This window comes from Narcine bancroftii, chromosome 4, assembly GCF_036971445.1.
Source record: "Narcine bancroftii isolate sNarBan1 chromosome 4, sNarBan1.hap1, whole genome shotgun sequence".
Taxonomy (NCBI): Eukaryota; Metazoa; Chordata; class Chondrichthyes; order Torpediniformes; family Narcinidae; genus Narcine; species Narcine bancroftii.
The window spans coordinates 70,642,702-70,664,626 of record NC_091472.1 but is presented as its reverse complement, the minus strand read 5'-3'; the positions used below and the strand labels follow the sequence as shown (position 1 = coordinate 70,664,626).

Sequence of the window (21,925 nt, the reverse complement as noted above, 5' to 3'; positions counted from 1 at the left end):
AAATAAACCTCCGTAATGGTGACCACAAAACCATTCAATCATCATCTCAAAACCCATTTTGTTTTCTAATCGCTCTCAAAAATTTGTGATCATTTCCTACTTTTGTCTATATCTGACATCAGATTCACAGAAATTTATATTCTATTAGCTAATGTCTACATTGGGCAGCTAAGGGCTACAATTTTATCCCATCTGTTTCTTGGTAAATTACAAGGACATAAGTCTTACAGATCCTGATCCTTCAGTGTGCATTTTTTCCTTTATTTTTTTCCAAAAATTCTCTTCCTCCGATCACTTTGAGACATGAGCAGATAAAAAGGGTGATCGTGCATAGGATTTAGTTGAGACTGTGAGTTTAGAGAATCCCTGTCTTTTCCCCATTGATCCTGATTTTGTCCTTCTCTGAATTGGTGTGAGATTTAGCTCAGTGAGAGCATTCTGAATCAGGGCAGCACTTCCGCACAGCTGGTGGAGCTGCAGCCTCATCTCCAGCAACCCAGGCTCGACCTTCCTCTGTTTGGAGTTTGCAAATTCTTCCTGCAACAGAGTGGGTTTTCTCTGCCTCCTCCAATTTCCTTCACAAATTATGGAACTGGAAAATTATATTTCTAACAACATGAAAATTGATTGCCATTTTTAATTATGCTTTTGTTGTTCATTTCAGAAATTTCAATGAAGAGGAAATTCAAACCGCATTATTCACTGCACCATTGTAACTGTCGTAATTATTTCTACCTTTCTGCATTGCCATAACAATTGCTCTCTCTGTTGCTCTTTACAGCTACCACTGCTGACACTTTTGAACTTTATTTTGTCGGAGAGTGCAACAAAGTGAGTACTGCTCAACACGTGACCAAGCAAGAAATGTGGATTTGGAGAATATCAGAATGTTTTAGAAGCCATGTCAATATTGATATGGTTGAATGGTAGTGAACCAATTTTCCATTTGTAGCTGTCTCCCAAGTTGGCATAGAGAAGTAGAAGTACCTTCCATTCCTAAACTCGTATGTTAGTCATATAAATTTGGATATTAACCAAATTTTGCCTATATTACTTCATGTTCTTGCATTGTTCAATGATAATTTCAGGAGATAATTGTGCAGATAGAACAATGATTTCATTGATGCCAAGATGGGTTTTCACATTTTTAGATTAGATTTAAAGGCCACAAACCATTAGTTAAAAAGACCAGTCAGATTAAAATGCTACATTAATCCATCAATTTTGACAGAAATTTAGTAGCATATATATGAGCAAGATAGATACTAGTGAAACATAATTTTCTCTTTTAAAGAATCTTTACTTTGATGCCATGTAATACTTTACAACATATCTGACTTTCGTAGAAAGATAACAGTGAGATGCCGAAGGAACACAGGCTATCAATGTAACACTTTAAAAAGTCAAGAAAACAAAACCTGTCAATGAAATGCATGCAACTAATCTTTGCAGTCCATATATGAACTGTTATCAAGCACCTCACCATGGTCCACATCATTCCTTCTGCATAACCCTACTACTGCAATTTGTAACTGTTTTGGAGCGACTGCCAGGGAGTCATTGTATCCTGTCATTGTACTATTTTTTAAAATATCTAATGACAGATGAATATGTTTTATTTCAAATACTATTCATTAACAGACTAAACAAAGTATATTTTAAATGTACTTTAAAATATAATTTTATTGTTATTCTCAGAGTACTCTCCTTCAATAGGCCAAGCGAAGTGAAGGGCACATGGACACAATCATTGGACTAAAGTGTCAGAATGCTTTAATATTAGACGTGGTTTCACAGCAAAATAAAGCATCCAGTAATTAAGCTTGCTGATAATGAAATATATTTTAGATAAATTGGAACCATGATTGGCATCTATATCTACAAAACTGATGATTTTGTGCCTCAAAAGTTGATGTGATTATTACACTGGACAACAATTTTTTTCAAACGGTTTCCTTCATGAAAAAAAAATTGGGGATTATGATAGATAACATCAAGCTGAACACAAAGATAATTTCAGATTTGCTGTATCACATATAAAGTTGAAGAAACACTAAATTAACTTATTGAATTTACCATGTTTAATCACATAATGATGCTGACACATTGCGTTAGTTCAACTGAGCCAAAAGTGTTTTCCATCTGATTTTTGTTTGTACTCAGCATCTGATGCCTCTTGTGTCAGTGTCCCAACAATAGTCAGCTAACATTTATGGATTTCAGTTGCCCTGATACCCTTTCACCATGTTCGTCACTGACTGCACCAAGATTAGCAGGGGAGAAGTCCATGTGCGAATGCAGAAAATTAATTTTGTGTGCTTGAAAGTAGATTTAAAATATGATAGGAAATCACAAAAATAGGTTATATGTGAAAAACGGTACACGTTTTCAGCTGAGGTGTACATAAATCAAAATCTTCGTTGTCTAGAAGCAAAATTCAGAATTTAAAAAATTCTGGAAATGCCAAAAATCTCTTTTTTTAAAAAAAAAGAGGGTAACATTTCAGATCAATGAGATTTTATCAAAAACACACAAATAACAGTTCAAAGGACTAATCTCCTGAGGCCTACTCTTCGATTGTGGACTAATCTGCCTTGTAAAATAGGCACAAGCGAAGGCTAGAGGAGTATGGGACCACATAAAGTAAATGTTGCCACAGGAATAGCATGAGTATTTAGTGCAAGCAGTGCATCAGATTAATCTAATCCAATGATTTTTCATGAATTCCAAACAGACACAAGGTCTTTATTTTGTAGCCTTCTGAAAATTAGATTAGTAGCAATTGCTGATCTGTGGAAATATTTTGGGTGGAGTTTTTGTTTTGTGTACTATCACGTGTCAAAATGCATTTTCAGTTTACAATTCAATCTCCCAGGCAAATTGTATAATTTATATTAACCCACACAAATCATGAGTGCAATAGATACAGGAATGTGTTATTCCTTTCCATTAAAAGAGTCTTAATGTGTGCATTTAAGATTGTACACAATTTTCCTCTATTTGTAACTAATACAATATTCAGCCGCCGTAAGCAAGATTTTTGGTACATTCAGGTATGCACATTGTACAATGTATATGACAATAATTTCATTATCATTATTGAAAAGCAAAACATGACTTCTCACCAAAACCAACCAGACCATTTACAAGTACAACAGTTAATTTCTGATTATTGGAAACAATTGAAAATATTTCAGTGAATCCATCTGATGCCTCTTTGATGCCTGTAGAATGATCCACTTTGTTGAATAACCTGGATAGCAAGGCCTGGACAATATTTTAACACACGGATGTTTAAAGCAAAGGTGGCTTTGTGAATAGGTGCTTACAGTGAGAATATGCAAAGGGCCAGATCAGGCAAGATCAGAATGTACACCCATATCTTTGTTCTCTATGTTTTACTGACTAAATTCTTTGAAAATGCTGTACTCCTCCTTCCTCTGGATAGAATTATTACTTTTCATTCCTTCTAACTGTTTTCTGTTTTAGACATTTTACAATCTGTTTTGCACTTTATTTATGTCCTCTATTAGCATTCACCATTCTATTGTCTGCTATTTCTGCAAGATAAAATCAATCAAGCCAGATTTTTTTTTAATTTATTCAAGTTTTACTTTAAACTTCACAGATATTTTTCTGATTACACATTTGAGCAAAAATGTTCTCTACCATCAATATTAAATTAACTTGTTCATGGATGTTAAGATTTTTTTTTAATTATCTCTTTGGTGTAGGAACATGAACTGTCTTGCTCTTTTCCAAATATATGTCTTGTTTATTTCTACCCTGACTGAAAATGTTTGATTACTATTTATTCAGATTCATTGGTTAATCTCTCCAAATTCAGCTTTTATCTCCCTATTTTCTGCATGTATGTTCATCTCTTCTGATGCCATGTGTCTTTGTATTCCTCCCTAATAAATGCAAAGATGAGTTAATGATTCAGTAATTAAGTATTTCATTGCCATTTATTTGTGGAAAAGATATTGATATGGTATGTTTCTGTATTAATCAGAGTAGCATAGCGATAGAAAAAAGTAAATGGAAAGAAGCACAATTCAATTGGTGAGGAAATTGAAAGGGTGCTACAGGCAGAAATCTTCTGCACATTTAAGTAGTACTTTATGTGGACACCTAAGATTTTCCAGTCTGTGCCTATGGACCAAATGCTGGGTAGTATTATTGGTCTTTATCATCCTTCCTCTGTCTAATGGGCATCATGAATTGAATCCTATTTTCTGGTTTGAGATCCTTCATCAGAATTCCCTTTTGAAGAAGGGTCTCTGTCTTGAAATGTTAATTCTGTTTATCTTTCCACAGAAGCTACCTGACCTGCTGATTGCTTGCTACATTTTCTGTGTTTAAGAGTTTTGTGTTCAAAGAATAAAAAGTTAGTGGGATTTAGCAGATCTGAAGGCATTCATGAAGAAAAATGTTAAGTCAGCATTTTGGGTTGGGACCTTTTTTTTTTGGAAAATCAACCTTGCCTGAAATCCCTCCCAACATCTGCAGTTCTTGTGCTTCATGCATTTTTAAAAAATCTTATTCCATTATAATCTCCTCCTCTCTGCCTCATGTTAATGCACCAGATACTTTCTTAACCACACCTTTTAAAAATGGCATTTGGGGTCTGAAATCAGGAAGATCTGGAACGCAAGGAAATAGGACCGGGAGTAGACAATTGGTCTTTTCAAGACTGCCCTGCAATTTAATATGGCTGATCTTTGCAGGCCTCAACTTGTCCTTTGTTATTTCTCCATTCCTTTTATTCTCCAATCTAACAAATATTTATCAACCTCCACTCTAAATAATTCCAATGATCCAGATTCCACCATAATTCCAGGGATTCACATCCTCACCAAAAAAAAATTCTGCCTACCTTAGTTTTAAATAACTGGTCATTTGTTATTATGTCTACTTGTTCAAAACTCCCCATGTTAGAACTTCCTAACATCAAGCCACTTTAAGATATTTAATGTCTGAATAAGGTCACCCCTCATTCTTCTAACGAATGTAGACCTAAACTGTTTTCTCATCCTTGGTAGAACCATCCTCTCATCCCAGGAGGTAGGCTGGTGACTTTCCTTGGAACTGCTTCTAATGGTTCTAGGTAAAAAACATACACCTGGAGGAACTTGGCAGGTTGAGTACCAACTGTGGAGGGGAAAACAGTTGTTGACGTTTCAGGTTGAGACCCTGCATCAGAGGGAGGATGACCAATATAAAGAGGACAGTGGGATGAGTAAAAGGGGCCTATAGGTGGACTGAGGAGAGATGAATGATGGGCTGATAAAGCCATGTGGGGAAGGAGTGGAGTTGGGTGATAGGTGGAGGCAGACAATTAGGACAAAAATGCAGATGGAGCCATGTGGGAAGGAATGAAGGTGGAGAGATCTGCTGGATACAAGGACTTCTTGTATTTGAATCTGAATAGCAAGAAAGGTGATAATGGGAACCATTAAGGTAGTAGTGAGAACAGATGGAACCAGAAGGGAAAACGTGTGCATAGTCAGTGGTTCAAACTATGAGAGGGAGGGGTGGGGGGGGGGGGGGTTGGTGGTGGTGGGACAGTTTGTGTGGGAAAGGTGAAAAAATGAGAGGACCAGGTATGATAGAAGAAGATGGAGAAGAGATAAGAAATTTCATTTAGGTGTGGACTACCCAGGCAGAGTATGATATGTTTCTCTAATTTCAATTGGGTCTCATTCTGGCAGTGTAGAATGCCAAGGATGGACAGGTCAGTGTGGAAATGGTAAGAGGAGTAAAAGTATCAAACAACCAGGTGCTCAGGATGGCCATTGCAGACAGAGCACAAATGCTCTGCAAATCGGTCATCGAGGGAGCACGTGGTCTCACTGATGTAGAGGAATCCACATGGGGAGTACCAAATGCAGTAGATAAGGTTGAAAGAGGTGCATGTGAATCTTTGCCTCACCTATAAGAGCTATTTGAGTCTCTGGATGATGGTAAGGGAGGAGGTGCAGGAACGCCTGCGGATGCAGGGAAAGATGCCAGGAGTCAGAGATGGGTGGGTATGAAAGGATTTGCAGGGCACAGAGTCATGAGGAGAGTGGTTCTTGTGGAATATGGAGAGGGAAGATGTAGCTAATGGTTGGATCCTGTTGTGCCTCATGGAAATGAAGAAGGATAATATGCTGCATGTAGAAGCAAGTAGGTGCGGACAAGTGGAACTCTTGTGTCTCTCTTTAGAGGGAAAAATGTGAGAGCAGCAGTCTGGGAAATTTTAATTTAGACATATAGCACGGTAACAGGCCCTTTCAGCCCACGAGCTCTTGCTACCCAATTGACCTACAACCCCAATACGTTTTGAAGGGTAGGAGGCAACTGGAGGAAACTCCCACAAACACAAGGAGAATGTTAAACTCAACTTGAACCCCAGTTGCTGGCGTTGTAACAGCATTGTGTCAACCCTTACGCTAACCATGCCACCAAATGTAGAGAGACATTAGAATGCCATCAACATTTATGGGAAAAGGACATTTTAGATGCCCAAGAATGGAAGGCTTAATTTTGAGAGTTGACATAGCGCAGATGGAGAAATTTAAAGAAAGGGAATGCATCCTTGCAAGAGGCAGCATGGAAAGATGTGTGGTCAAGGTAGTTATTGAAGTCGATAAATGATGGCAGATAGTTTGTTTCCTGAGATCGAGACAGATCCAAAAAAGGAGAGAAGTGTTAGAAATGGTCCGAATGAATTTGACAAGTAAGTTGGAATTTCGTAGTGAAGATGAAACTTGACAATGAAGTTGAAATTGACGAGTTCGGAATGGATGCAGAACGCAGTAGTTAGGCATTTGTTGATTTAACAGATTTGGCATGTAGTCTCAGAGAAGGTTTGGAACAATTATTGTGCCATGTGGCCAAATTTTCCTTTGTCTGGTTCCATCTATCATCTTCCTGCCTGTCTTTCAACTCTATGTCTCTCCCTCTAATAACCTGGCTCCATCTATCCATCATCCTTGCTGTTCCTTGGTCCACTTATAATGTTCTGGCCTTTGTCTAACCGCCACTCCCCTTTTCTCTTTACACTGGCAACTTCCTTCTCTCAGTCCTGATGCACACGCTGGAGGGGATTCTAAAGGACAGAACCTACCATTATTTAGATAGGCAAGGGAAGTCGTGTCTCACACATTTAAGTGTTTTTTAAAGAGGTAATGAAGAAGATTGATGAGGACAGGCTGATGAACATTGTCAACACAATCCAAGGAATGTTTCAAGATATTAGTGACTACAAGAAATATAGGTTCTAAAACAGCCATGGTTTAACAAATAGCAGAAAAGACAAAAGGAGGTTTGCCTCCTACGTTCTTTCCACAAATATTTGGAGAAAAATTGAAATAAGGATTTTTTGAAGTGTTGAGTCATAATCAGGAGGGTCTGATTTATTTTTATTTAATTCCAGCAATCACTGTGCTTGTTTACTCCAATGGGATTAAAAGATAAACAACAACGACTTATTCCTGCTGGACAAGTTGGATATGGCACCACAATAGCATCGTATGTAGCAAAGTTCAGGAAGACATTATTAATAGAAGATATTGCTGGGGTAAGAGTGAAAATGATAAGTTTTCAGAACAGAATAGACTTTTGTTGATATGTGGGACACTCCAACATTGTTCAACCCCCCCCAGAAAAAGTGAGAACAAGAAGCTTCGTGTCCAGGATTAAATCTATGACGTCAAAGGAATGAAAAAGCAAAGAATTTTTAAAAACCAAATGTATCCATGTATCCAAGCAATTTACAACACAAAGGATTTATTATTACTGCTAAAAGTCTATATAGTGCCACATCTGAGCACTTCTGGTTTGCAGATTATCTGTTTTCTCCTAGTTTTTCCAATTATCTTTGTACTATCAGAATTTTTCTATAATATTGCTTGATCACTTCATATAATTTATGAATGTTGATTGTAATTAGTTGATGCTTCAGTCTTACCTTTGTGGCACCTAACTGATTGCCAACCTGAATGACACATTCGCCCTAACTTTCTTTTCTATCATCTATCTAGTCCTTTAATAATGCTAAGATCTAACCACAGAATCCATGCTCTCTTACCTTGCTTATAAGATTTTGTGACTCCTTGACAACTGCCCAGAAATCCCATTATGTTCATCAACTGGTCCCTCTTTTTCCACACTGCTCTGAACATCCAAACTCCAATTCATTTCTCTTGCCAAGAATGATGTTGACTATGCTTGATTATATTGTGATTTTATAATTATCCTGCAACTTCTTCCGTAGTAATGAATTTTAGCTTTTCCTACCCAATGACATTATTTCCGACTGGAAAGTAGTTTCTTGCTTTGCTCTCCTTTGAACAGGTGCATTATGTCTGGGGCTTTCTAAGATGTAGGGAACTTTAGAAAACCATGTATTCACTATCACTGCAGCTACGTTTAAGATGTTCGTCATCAAGTCCAGGAGTCTTGTCAACTGTGGTAGCTTTCCTCCATTAATAATGCTCTACCTTTGCTACTGGAACTTTTATGATTGTTTCATTATTTATGTTTTATTTGTTTAAGGTCTCAGTTGTTTCCTTATTTCCCATTATTAAATCTGTAGTCTCATTTGTAAGAGATTAAATCTTAGCAATTCTTTTCCATTCAATATGCTCATTAAAGCACTTATTGTTCATTTTTCTTTTTATTGTCACCTGCTCATCAGTTAATCTGCCTCAGTAAAAATCTGGGTAAATGTAATCACAAAGTTCAGTGGACAAAAGGATACCATCCATCAAATCGAAGGAATAATGCATTTGATTTTCTGTGTGTTAGAGAGTGCCAATACTGAGATGAAGCAGCCCACACCTACAGCACCAAGAATTAAACAAATTCAGGCACGAGCTGATAGTATTAAGTTACATTCAGTCCTTCTCCAACAAAAAGGAGTCTAAGAACTATTATTGACATTCAAAGGTATTACCATAGCTGAGTCCTTGCAAGCTGATAAACATCTCTGGAGTAGTCACTGACTGGAAACTTACTTAGATCAGATAGCTCAGAACCAAGACTACAAGAGCAGTTTAGGGGTTTGCTATCTTGCTGCAAATGACTCACTGTACCCCAAACCCTTTCTGACATTCACAAGGCACATTGGGAGCTTCATGGAATACTCTTCACTTTTCATGATGAGTGTGGCTTTGATATTTCTATGGAACTCGATGCCATCAGGACAAAATAAGCCACCTGACTGAAATCCATCAATGTCCCTACACCTTCTTTCTCTGCATCACCAGTGCACAGTGTACCATATTTGTTCCAACAGCATCTCTCAAAACACAATCCTTATTACTCAGAAGTCCAATGGGAGAGACGCTTCAGAGCATCACCACTTATCCTCCATGCCGCAAACTTTTCATATTTGGAAATGTATATCATTGGTTCTCAACCTTATTTCTTTCCACTCACATACCACTTTAAGTAATCCGTATATCATCGGTGCTCTGTAATTAGTAAGGGACTGCTTTAGGTGGTATGTAAGTGGGAAGGGATGGTTGTGAATCACTGCTCTAGACCCTATTGTTACTGAATTTTTTTGCTGAGAAAAATTGTCATTGGCCCATTTCCTTTGGAGTTATGAAAACGTGCACATAATGAGTCAATTAGGTAAGATTAAAACAGTGGTTTTCAACCATTTTCTTTCTGCCCACATACCACTTTAAGCAGTCCCTTACTAATCACAGAGCACCAATGACATAGGAAATACTTAAAGTGGTATGTGAGTGGAAAGAAAAAGGTTGAGAACCACTTGTCTAAATCTTTGAACTCCTGACCCAATAACACCATGGGATACTTTCACCAGAAGGACTGCAGCAGTTCAAGACTGTGACTGTGACTAATGGTCCCCAGATAGTGAAAAACTAGTTTAAAAACATTCTCATTTCAGAGAGTTCCTGAAGATCTGTCTATTATATTTGTATGGTTATTCTCGTTGGCTTCCTTTTAGGATAAACGATTTCCCAAAGGAACAGGGCTGGACTCTGCGACTCCTATCCAATCTGTTCTTTGCATACCAATAATCACCGCCGGAGATGAATTAATAGGTGTTTTGGAATTGCATCGATATCTCGGCAAAGATCCTTTTGATGCCAATCAACAGAAGGTTAGTTTCAACTGTAGATTTTGAAAACATTCTGATATTTGAACATGTAAAAAGATGAACTGCATAATTGGGCAATGAGAGTCAGTTGCCCAAAGACATTTCAGGATGAATTCTCTGGAAAAAAAAGCTGTGAATCCAAGAAAACACTGTTAAGGGTGATATATATTATATAAATATGTTTTTAAAATAAATAGATTGTGGTGGGGGGGGGGGTTTAGTATACTTCACTTCACAAGCAGATACTTATATACTTCACATTTAAAATACAAGAGCTTTGATGAAACCAGACATTCAGGCACCAGTTGCTTTGCAAAAGACAATGGAACTGCTTTGGGAACTTCAGAAATAGGTGCAAATGGAACAATTTACATGGAGCAGCTGATAAGATCTTTCAAGGATTGGGTTTGGAGCCCTGCAAGAAGGTTTGGTTTTGACAAGCAGAGAGAGCTGAAAGAACAAACAGGATTTTTTTGAGTGAGAGAGAGAGAGAGAGAGAGAGAGAGAGACAATTGAGTCTGCAACATGGCAAGCTGGCAACTTGTTGTAAAACCACATTTTGAAGACGGGTTGTGAGTTCTGAGTCCAGACTGTTGAAAACCCTTGTAGTCCTTAGAAGAAGAAATGGCTGGCTGGAGTGTTTCTCTTGAAATAAGGAAAACAAGAGGAACTCTGTAGTGACCTGGAAGATGTTATCATTTGGAAAACCCAAGTTTCTTCAGCAAGATAATGAAGTGACTATCGGAGGATAACTCTCTGAAACCAACGAGAACCTTCCTGAGTGGTAACCAATTACCTTTAAGCACCAGAGCCTGTGCACAGTATAAGAATTGCCTGACACTGGTGAACTTGGAGGAGTGAGAAGTGAATGATTGTACTGTGAATCAAAGAACTTTCCTGAACATGTACACATTTCATAAACATGCCTTTGTCTTTGGCTTGGCTTCACGGATGAAGATTTATGGAGGGGTATGTCCACGTCTGCTGCAGGCTCGTTGGTGACTGACAAGTCCTTTGGTAGGACAGGCAGGCATGGTTGCAGCGGTTGCAATGGAAAATTGGTTGGTTGGGGTTGGGTGTTGGGTTTTTCCTCCTTTGTCTTTTGTCAGTGAGGTGGGCTCTGCGGTCTTTTTCAAAGGAGGTTGCTGCCCGCCGAACTGTGAGGCGCCAAGATGCACGGTTGGAGGTGATATCAGCCCACTGGTAGTGGTCAATGTGGCAGGCACCAAGAGATTTCTTTAAGCAGTCCTTGTACCTCTTCTTTGGTGCACCTCTGACACGGTGGCCAGTGGAGAGCTCGCCATATAACACGATCTTGGGAAGGCGATGGTCCTCCATTCTGGAGACGTGACCTACCCAGCGCAGTTGGATCTTCAGCAGCGTGGATTCGATGCATGTGCTGGAGAGCTGGCTCTGAATGGGCAACTAAAGCGGCATCGTCTGCAAAGAGTAGTTCACGGACAAGTTGCTCTTGTGTCTTGGTGTGAGCTTGCAGGCGCCTCAGATTGAAGAGACTGCCATCCGTGCGGTACCGGATGTAAAGACCGTCTTCATTGTTGAGGTCTTTATTGGCTTGTTTCAGCATCATGCTGAAGAAGATAGTAAAGAGGGTTGGTGTGAGGACGCAGCCTTGCTTCACGCCGTTGTCAATGGAGAAGGGTTCAGAGAGCTCATTGCTGTATCTGACTTGACCTTGTTGGTTTTTGTGCAATTGGATAACCATGTTGAGGAACTTGGGGGGGGCATCTGAGGTGCTCTAGTATTTGCCAAAGCCCTTTCCTGCTCACAGTGTCAAAGGCTTTGGTGAGGTCAACAAAGGTGATGTAGAGTCCTTTGTTTTGTTCTCTGCACTTTTTTGAGCTGTTTGAGGGCAAAGACCATGTCAGTAGTTCCTCTGTTTGCGCGAAAGCCACACTGTGATTCTGGGAGGACATTTTCGGCGACACTAGGTATTAGTCTATTAAAGAGAATCCTACAAAGATTTTGCCTGCAATGGAGAGCAGCGTGATTCCCCTGTAGTTTGATCAGTCTGATTTCTTGCCTTTGTTTTTGTACAGTGTGATGATGATGGCATCACAAAGGTCCTGAGGCAGCTTTCCTTGATCCCAGCAGAGCATGAAAAACTCATGCAGTTTGATATGCAGAGCTTTGCCGCCAGCCTTCCAGACCTCTGAGGGGGGGGTGGTGGGGGGGGGATTTCATCCATACCTGCTGCTTTGCCACTTTTCAGTTGTTCAATTGCCTTATATATCTCTTCCCAGGTAAGGACCTCATCCAGCTCTATCCTCAAGGACTGTTGAGGGAGCTGGAGCAGGGTGGATTCTTGGACTGAGCGGTTGGCACTGAAAAAGGCCACCAGGCTCACCTTGCAAAGCCTTCCTGGCCAGAGAAAAAATGAGCCTTCTGTCTCACATGCAGCCAACTTCAGCGCAAACTCCGGGAGATCCAAAATGAGTGGTTGGCTAGCCTCGCCAAATGAACCCAGCTTAGTGCCGACATTGACGACTTCAGGGGTTTTTACGAGGCTCTAAAGGCGGTGTACGGCCCCTCACCCCAAGTCCAAAGCCCTCTGCGCAGCTCAGACGGCGAAGTCCTCCTCAGCGACAAGATCTCCATCCTCAACCGATGGTCAGAACACTTCCAATACACATGCATTTAGAATTAGAAAGGACTTAAGTTAATAGTAATAAGTTAAAGTTTGATCCTGTTATTATGTTTAAAGAAAATTAAAAGCAACTTTTGTTTAAGGAACAATTTGTCTTGGTGATTTTTTATTGCTGCTGGGTTTTGGGGTCCTCTATATTCTTGTTTGCCACAGTAAGAGAATGTGAAACTGTAATATTTGTGAGACAAATAACTGAGTGAATGCTCATCTGTTTGTAACAAAGCAATCATTTATTAAAGTGCCTTGCCATTCGGCATTGGGTGATCATGTCCCTCCATCCATCACAATCTCTGTCCCTCCAAATTGTAGTTGTTACCTCCCCTGTTCTCCTTCGGTGAAGACTCCTCTGAGCTGAGGCTGTTGTTGATGATGAGTTCATGATTATATATGGGAAAAATACTGAAGTGGTTTTCTATTATCTTCTTCAGTTAACCCTTGGCTATTGATCAGCAGATTCATCTGCCCAGTGTTTTTAGTTTTACAACTATAAATTCCAAAATTTGTAGAATCTGTTTGTAAAAATCATCCACCATCTGGAATCCATGGCTTCATGTGTCCCTGATTGGGAGGCTAAACAGGTACTACACCTTTTCCAAGGGTGACCTGTAGGCTATCGGACAGAAGAAGCGCCTTATACCTCCTTTTTCTGAGCAATTGTGCAGCACCAACACCAGAACAATAATTTGTGTAAAGTTAGAAACCTGAGCTCGACAGTTTTTTTAAAGAAGCCACTATTGTTGATCAGCACCCTTGGGTAAGGAAAGTAATAATTCACCCGAAGTTCTGTTTCTAATTAGCATCCAAAATGAATCATGTCAGTAGACTTTGGATTACATCAGAATTAGTTTGTTAATTCCTCTGAGGTCAAATAGTCTGTTCCAGACTAATAAATGAATGACGAGCATTTGCTGAGGAAATGTATTTAAGAAATGAAAATTAGAGAAGTGAACAGAAATGTTATCCTAATTGAGTTGGACAATGTTCGTTGACCTTCTTTGGTGCTCTTTTCTCCAGGTTGCCACTGCAAATTTAGCATGGGCTTTGGTGGCAATACATCAAATCCAGGTAAGATTTCAGTGTTTTCTTATTCTGTATCTGATTTTTCAGGACTTAAAATATAACTAAATTAAAATAAACTTGTCAATTACCAATGTAGATAGTTTGAAGTAATGCATTACAAAATGAAAGATGAAGGGTGACATAAATTTTAGGTGGCGTACCTGGTATAATCATTGGTTTTCACTCCAAATTAAAATATTCAAAGCACGTGAAAGTGCATTTTTTCAGTAATGTTCCCCAATTTACCTTGAATCTATCAAATTCTTCACTCATCTGACTGCACCCAAAATTAAATACTGTCAGTAATATTTCACACATCCTGTAAATAATCATGAAATTGTCAAATTATTGGACCAATTTTTTGCGTTAAATTTGGAGGTTCAACTTTTTACACAAGTCAAACTTTTGACTGCAGTAAGTACCTGCATTGTTCAAGGCGTCGGGAGTGCGGATGAACATGACTGGGTGATGAGTGCGTTCGCGGCATCATGAACTCAGATAGGCAGGTGGCCAAGGTGAAGATCTATGTTTGGGGTTTTGGAGCTCAGATGGGCGAGGCATCACAAGCAGCCTCAGTTGCTGTTCTAATGGGTGGGTGGTCAAGGCCTTGGGAGCTGCATTCGGCAGGTGGCCAGATCAAGGTTCTGCAGTCAGGGCATTGGGAGCTCAAATGGATGGGTGGTTGGGACATCCGGAGCTCATTTGATGTGTTGGGTGCTCAAATGGGCAGGCAGTTGGAGCCAAATATTGGGAGATTGACTTTTATGTGGGTCATAGGAAAACAAGATTTTTGGGCCAAAAAGATGGGGGGGGGGGGTAGACTATTGCTTGGTTTCATGATTACATGAGTATCTATGATAAGCCTAATACTTACTCAATTCTTCCCAATGCATATGTTTCTTGGCTCAAAAAAAAACCCCATGCAAAGTCAGCAAGCTGCACTTCAAAATCTATACCATCTTGGTAAAGGACAAAAATACACTTTTTTTTGTCCAAAATAGATGATCCTCTCTTTACCACCATTTAAATCAAATTGCCAAAATGTTCCATGTGCTTCATAAATCCAACACTTGTATCTATACTCCTTACAGTACTTGCTAGTTTTCTGCCAGGGAAAAACTTGGAGACTGGCTTTCTCTTCTTGGTTCATCACTTGTAAGACTTAACATCTCATTTTTAGTACTGCAATGTGCACAAAGATCGCTGATTAGACCAATCTGGGCTTGAAAGTTCATTTCATGCAGGTGGTAGGGGTGTCAGGATACGACAGCATCAGTGGTTATCGATTGTTTTAGGAAGTGCATGCTGTTGTGTTTGGGAAGTATCGGGTTAGATGGGTTTACAGAGAGATGAGCCTGGACATAAGTGATAGAATCAAATATAACCTTATTGAACATAAAATATGTAATTTCTCTACTACTAAATAATTATATAGACATTCATATCGGACTCAATTCTTACTCCAATACATGTGGCCACCTGTCTTCTACACAGTACTGACAAAAACTATAACGGTGCTAGCAGGCACATCTGGCATAAGGGACTCCGATACCAATGACTGCTTACCCTACCCCACTCTCCTGCACGTGTACACACTTCACAGACAGGGACTTTAAAACACACTCCCGACTCCCTGTACCAACAGGGGGCGTGGATCTCTGGAACCACTGATCTATCGCAGTACTACAGCTCAATTCAGCGTAGTGCGCCCTTTGCCCATGACTCCTCCAAACGAAGTCCACGGTAGTGACCTGGCACGGAGCGATATCCAGGACTTGGAGTTCATTTAAATATATGGAGTTGATTTTGTGTTGAACTCCTTTTAAAATTTTCAATAATGTGTAATTTTTAGTTCCTTTTGATTGCTTGAGTATCACTGACATTCACGAACATTCAAGCTGTTTGATAGCGCTCTGTCTGTTCAGCATAAAGACAAAGCTTCACTGTTTGTCAAAGCATTTTAGTGAGATTTAAGATAACTAGATCTCTTGCTGCCAAGGACCTTGTTGATCAGGCTGAGGTTGCCTTTAAGGATCAAATTGCTATTAGAAGATTTGTCCTGTGTAACAGCATATGAGCATAATATTAACAAAGGGCAAGGAGTCCTCACCATAAAGAGTGAAATCTGGGCAAATGAATTCAACGCACTGCCTGTCAAGATGGTAATAAGAGCACAGTTTTTGTATTTAACTTTTTCGGGCATCAATTGTTCAATCTTATGTCTGCTTAATTTATTATTTTAATTTTCCAACATTTGCCAATAACTCAGGATTCATCCAGGGGAGGTTCTGCAAATGCATTGCTGAGAGTAGCTCTGTTGTATAACCATGATTTTTAAAAAACTCTTAATTACTTAAAGATATCAAGCATCTTAAAATTGGGCAAAGTTACCTTCACAATCCATGATCTCATCACCTGGTTTAACCTTTATTGCCATCAAACTGGCTAACCAACTGTTGGGCGCTACAAGTTGCCCCAATAATTACAGAGACAAAGACTGAGGGGAGCAATGGGCTTTATTACACAAGAGACTGCTGGCCTGGGTCAAGGCTAGGGGAAATGAGGATAGGAAGAGGGGACTGTGAGAAGTCGGAGGCATCGCTCTCCACCTGGAAGGGGATGGATTTATCCACGGCATGCATCGTGGCCTTTGCAATGTCTCCTTGGATCTGATGAAGCACAGTCTGGGCTTCTGCCGATAATAGGAAGGTTGTGGACCTAATCAGGGGCTGAGCCTGATTGGCATAATTGGGCACCCATTGTGCATAGTAGGAAAACAGCCCCAGGCACCTCTTCAGTGCCTTTAGGGTGTTTGGGACTGGGAGCTCCATGAGGGGGGAGCATGCGATCAGGGTCTGGGGCAACGACACCATGTGCCACGACGCATTAGAGGAGAGCCAGGCAATTTGTATTAAACACGCACTTGTCCTTATTGTATATCAAGTTGAGGGACTTGACCATTCGTAAGAACTTGACGAGGTTAGTGTCGTGGTCCTGCTGGTCGTGGCCGCAGATGGTGACATTGTTGATGTCGCCATCAGCTTGTGCTCCTTCACCATTCAGTCCATAACTCTGAAAAGCAGAGATACTGTTAGTCACACCAAAAGGCACCCACAGGAAGTGGAAAAGTTTGCCGTTGGCCTCGAATCCCGTGTAGATTCGATCGCTCGGGCAGAGGGGAAGCTGGTGGTAAGCTGACTTAAGGTCATTGGTTGAAAAAACTCTATATTGTGCGACCTTATTGACCAAGTCGGTTATCCGGGGTAGCGGGTATGTGTCCAACTGGGTGAAGAGGTTGATGGTTTGACTATAGTCGATCATCATCCGGGGCTTGCCCACCCCTCTGACCACGAGGACCTGCGCCCTCCAGAGGCTGGAGTTAGGGGCGATGATCCCCTCCGCCAGAAGTCGCTCAAACTCAGCACGGATGAACTGCATCTACTCTTGGTGGAGATTGGTTTACAGTCTGGGGTGAGATTCGCGAATAATGACAGAGGGGCCACCCATAAGGTGGTGAAACTACAGGACGGTGCCGGTGACTGGGTGCTTGGTTGGGGTGGGTGGGTCCAAGAGCTGGGGGTTGTGAATGGTCAGCAGCAGTTGGGGGACCCCAAACGCCATTGTCCTGAACTGACTCTGGAGGTCGAAGCCCAGGAGGATCAGCGCATAGAGCTGGGGCATGATCAACCATACAAAATCATTGTAACACTCCCCCCCCCCCCACCGATAGAGACACTACACAGTACCCCCGGATATAAGTCTGTTGGTACTTTGCCACCATCGATAATGATCTGGTCATTGGCCAGCCGGGAATGGGAGAGTCTGCGGACCACCTCGTGGTGGATAAACCTTTCGGTACTGTCACTGTCAAAAAGGGAGTTCGTCTTATGCCCATTCACATCGATCTGCATCATGGAGTTCGAGATCGGGTGAGGGCTGGCTTGATTCAGGGTTACTGACACCAGGGCAACCATCTCCTAGTAGTTGTTGGTGGGGAGGCCTGCCCAAGATGGCAACCTCCATGTTGACCACACTGCCCTCGTTGGAGAAGAAAGGGGGAGTGGAGTCATGGCGGGCGGAAATGACATAATCGGTGTGGTAGGCCGCGGCGTAGAGGTTGGAAGTGGTAGCAGGTAAGATGGTGCCCCCCCCTTAGCATGCACGCAGTCGGTACCGGAAGTTCCTCGGGCACACTTGCCGCTCTGCTCCTGGACAGGGGTCTGGACCTACAGACCTTCTGGTAATGGCCCTTCTTCCCGCAGCCCGAGCATGTGGCTCCTTTTGCAGAGCAGAGGCGTCTCGAGTGCCTAGCCTGCCCGCAGAAGTTGCATCTTAACGATGCTGATGGTGTCACCACAGCAGTGGTTGGGTCGGTAACCCCAGGCGCTGAGTCCCAGGACGGCTGCCTTTGTGGTGGAACGTACATGGTAGGCCTGCTTCTGCCCGCGATTGTCTCCGCGTGGCGCTGGGCCAAGACTAGAGTTCTAATCAGGCGGATCACCCTTTTTAGCGGAAGTTAATCCTCCTCGAGGAGATGTTGTCGGATATAATCCAACCTCGATCCCGACACGCAGGCATCTCAGATCAGATCTTTCACACACTGGTTCAACAATATCGTGGCCATGGGGTTCCCCAAACAATCTTTTCCTAGTGTGACCAAGGATCGGACAAACTCTTCAGCAGACTCACCAGGCTGTTGTTTTCGGGACACCAGCAGGTAACGGGAGTAAACTTCATTCACCTTGGGCTTGTACAGTGTCCGCAGCTTAGCCATCGCCTCGACATAGGTCGCGCTGCTTTTGATGGCCAGGAAAGCCCTCTGGCCGACTCGTGCCAGTAGGACCTTCAGCTTCTTCTTGTCGGAATCGACCATTTCAGCGGCAGCATCAAGGAAATTATTAAAACAGTTCACCCACTGTTCAAAGAGTACAGATGCACCCAGGACTTGGGGGTCTACCTCTAGCTGATCGGGGCGCAGCAAATTGTCCATTACCAGAGACCTTCAAAATCTTGTGTAATAAATTGTTGGGTGCTACCAGTTGCCCCAATAATCATAGAGACAAAGACTGAGGGGAACGATAGACTTTAATAGACAAGAGACTGCTGGCTCAGGTCAAGGCTAGGGAAAATGAGGAGAGGAAGAGGGGACTTGACCTTAATGGCCTGGGTCACATAGGAGGAGTCCAGGGAGGATTCTAGGAGAGGATGTCATCAGGAGGGTGGGCCAGCCTGTACATTCTTTGGCTTGGCTTCACGGACGAAAATTTATGGAGGGGTAATGTCCACATCAGCTGCAGGCTCGTTTGTGGCTGACAAGTCCTTTTTTTTTAACTTTATTTAAGATTTTATAACATGAATAAGATATAAGATTACATTAAAAAAATTTAAAAATGAAATAATGAAATTACAATACAACATCAGTAATCTAAACAAACTATACCCCCCAATAATTATTACACAACATTAATAAACCAACTCAAATTAATCCAACCCCTCCTCCTTCTCCCCCCCCACAATAAAGAGTGAAGGATTAATAAGATTAGTAAGATATGTAAGAGAAAAAAAACCCACTTACAAAAAAAACATAACAGATTAAAATACTAACAAAAAGAAAAGTAATTAATACTAAGATATCAGACTTAAAAACATATTTAAATCAAACTTAAATGCATATATTTAACAAACGGAGTCAAGATTAAACATGTATTTAACTCAAACTTAATATAAAAAATTAGTAAAATTAGTTATACTATCTATCAAAAATTCTTAAACAATAATCAATTCTTAAAAAAGAATTGTAGCATGAGAAAAAAAGATTAAAAAAAACTTTCTCTATAAAAATAAATCTTCACCAGATATCAACTAACTTCACATCTATCATCATATTAGTCACATAAACCACCATCTTAAAACAAATCCAAACCTCATTAAGCATTGTACAATTCAATTTTAGTACTCTTCCACCATCTTTCCCTTTTGCTCTTGAATACTTAACCAATAAAAGCCCCAATACCACATTTAAATATCCCCAATCATTACTTTAAAATTCACATATTCAAATAATAAAAACACATCTACAACAAAAACTATATCTTCCACAAATGGAGCATAACAACAAACAAAATTCAAGCCTTATTAAGAATTGTACAATTCAATTTATAACTTTCACCATTATTCCCTTCATTCTGTAACTAAGATAATAAAACAATTTACACCAGAATTACCACTCCTTTCACCTTGAAGTTAAATAAAAAATAAAAAGCTTATCCATCCCATTCAGATTTAAATTTCAAATATTCCTTATCTACTAAATAAACTTTACAAAAAAAACCACAACTTTTAATTTTTTAAACAAGCAAATACTTTCTTATACTTAATAAAATTATTAAAACCATAAGTATTAAAAAAAAACAAATTTAAATTTAAACATTACTTAAAAGAACACACAAAAAAAGAGAAGGAGAAAAAAAAGGAAAGAAAAAAAAGAGAGAAAGGAAAAAAAAACACTCCCTCCCCTTATCCCCTCCTAAAACTACAAAAAAATATAAAAAAAATTTTAAAAATAATGAAAAAAACCTTCACTCCTCAATCCAAAAATTAATAAGAAAAAAAAAACCAGGCAGGAGGCAACTGCTACCTCCTCCTGGGTCAACCACTCACACGTAGCTGATGACTTATGGAAAATAGTGCCCACCCAGCTCCCTCTCCCAACTCACATTTCACATAAACTATCATCATTATTTAAAAATTTCTCAAAAGGAGAAAAAAAAATTCTTTTTAGTATTTTTTAATCAACTTCATCACTTCGACCACCATTATTTCCATTTCTCCTTGGAATTCGATTCCCATCTTGTATCTCCACTCTCTTTGGAGACCGTGGAGGACTACGTCTTTCCTGAAATTGTATAATTGGTAACGATTGAGCAAAATCCATAGCTTCCTTAGGATCATCAAAAAATTTTGATTGGTAACCATCTTGAAAAATCTTCAGTACCACAGGATATCTAAATGTTGCTTTATAACCTTTTTTCCACAACACTTTTTTCACAGAATTAAATTCACGTCGTTGAGACATAACTTCTTGACTCAAATCCGGATAAAAAAAAACACGATTATTCTGAACCATCAAAGGAGATCTTCTTTGTTGTGCACTTCTTATGGCCACACGCAAAATTGTCTCTCTATCATAATAATTTAAACAACGAACCAAAACAGGTCGTGGCTTTTGTCCAGAAGAAGGCTTTCTTCTCAAAGCTCTATGTGCACGTTCCAGTGTTAAGCCTTCCGGGAACTTATCTTGTCCTAATACTTGTGGAATCCACTCAGTAAAGAATTTTCTTGGATCTGATCCTTCCATATCTTCTGGTAAACCAACAATTTTTATGTTATTCCGTCTGGATTGATTCTCCAAATAATCAACCTTTTTCATTAAATTTTTATTCTGAATTTGTAAAATTTCAATTGTTTTATTGACACCTTGTAATTGATCTTGTACCTCAACTAAACCTTGGTCACAAAAATCAAGTCTTTCACTCGTTTTAAGCTTAAAAGCTCCATAATCAGCCATCTGTTGAGTATTAATATCCACCAAGATATTAAGTTTAGTATCAAGTTGATCTAAAGCTTTAACAAATTCTTTCAAAATAGCAGTTAACTTAGATTCAAGACTCTTAAGAAACTTATCCACTGAAGTAGATTCAGACACAGTAGGGTCCAGTTGTTTCTGAATAGCCAAAAGGTCTTGTATTCCCTTCCTTAATTTAACTGCTTTTCTTGCAGTGTGACTTTGTGTAGAAACCCCTGCCATAACCTCCCCAGTAATATTTGGAGGTTGATGGCGAGGGTTATCCCCAAGCCATATTCTGTCAAGCATCTCCAACACATCAAGGTCTATAGGAATCTTCATTTCAAGTGGTGCACTTCACAGCGCCACCACTACATCAGTCAGTGGACGTCCCTTTAACTGCAAGCCTTCAGCTGGTGGCTTCCCAGCTGTTTCAGCTGTCAAAGGCTCATAGTGGGCATTGACTGAAATACACGCACCTGGCTAGCCCTTTGTTCTAAGGGCTGCCGGGCGCCAT

At 40.2% G+C, this 21,925-nt stretch overlaps 1 protein-coding gene across 9 annotated transcripts in view; it reads left to right on the top strand.

Moving 5' to 3' along the window:
* pde10a (phosphodiesterase 10A) overlaps positions 1–21,925 on the top strand; it is a 218,907-nt gene that overhangs the window by 76,667 nt on the left and 120,315 nt on the right. For all 9 annotated transcript variants that reach the window (XM_069931573.1, XM_069931577.1, XM_069931571.1 and 6 more), the window contains 4 exons: positions 782–831; positions 7,424–7,567; positions 9,968–10,123; positions 13,800–13,850. In XM_069931573.1, the coding sequence (XP_069787674.1) occupies positions 782–831; positions 7,424–7,567; positions 9,968–10,123; positions 13,800–13,850 (401 nt within the window). The remainder of the gene's footprint in view (positions 1–781; positions 832–7,423; positions 7,568–9,967; positions 10,124–13,799; positions 13,851–21,925) is intronic.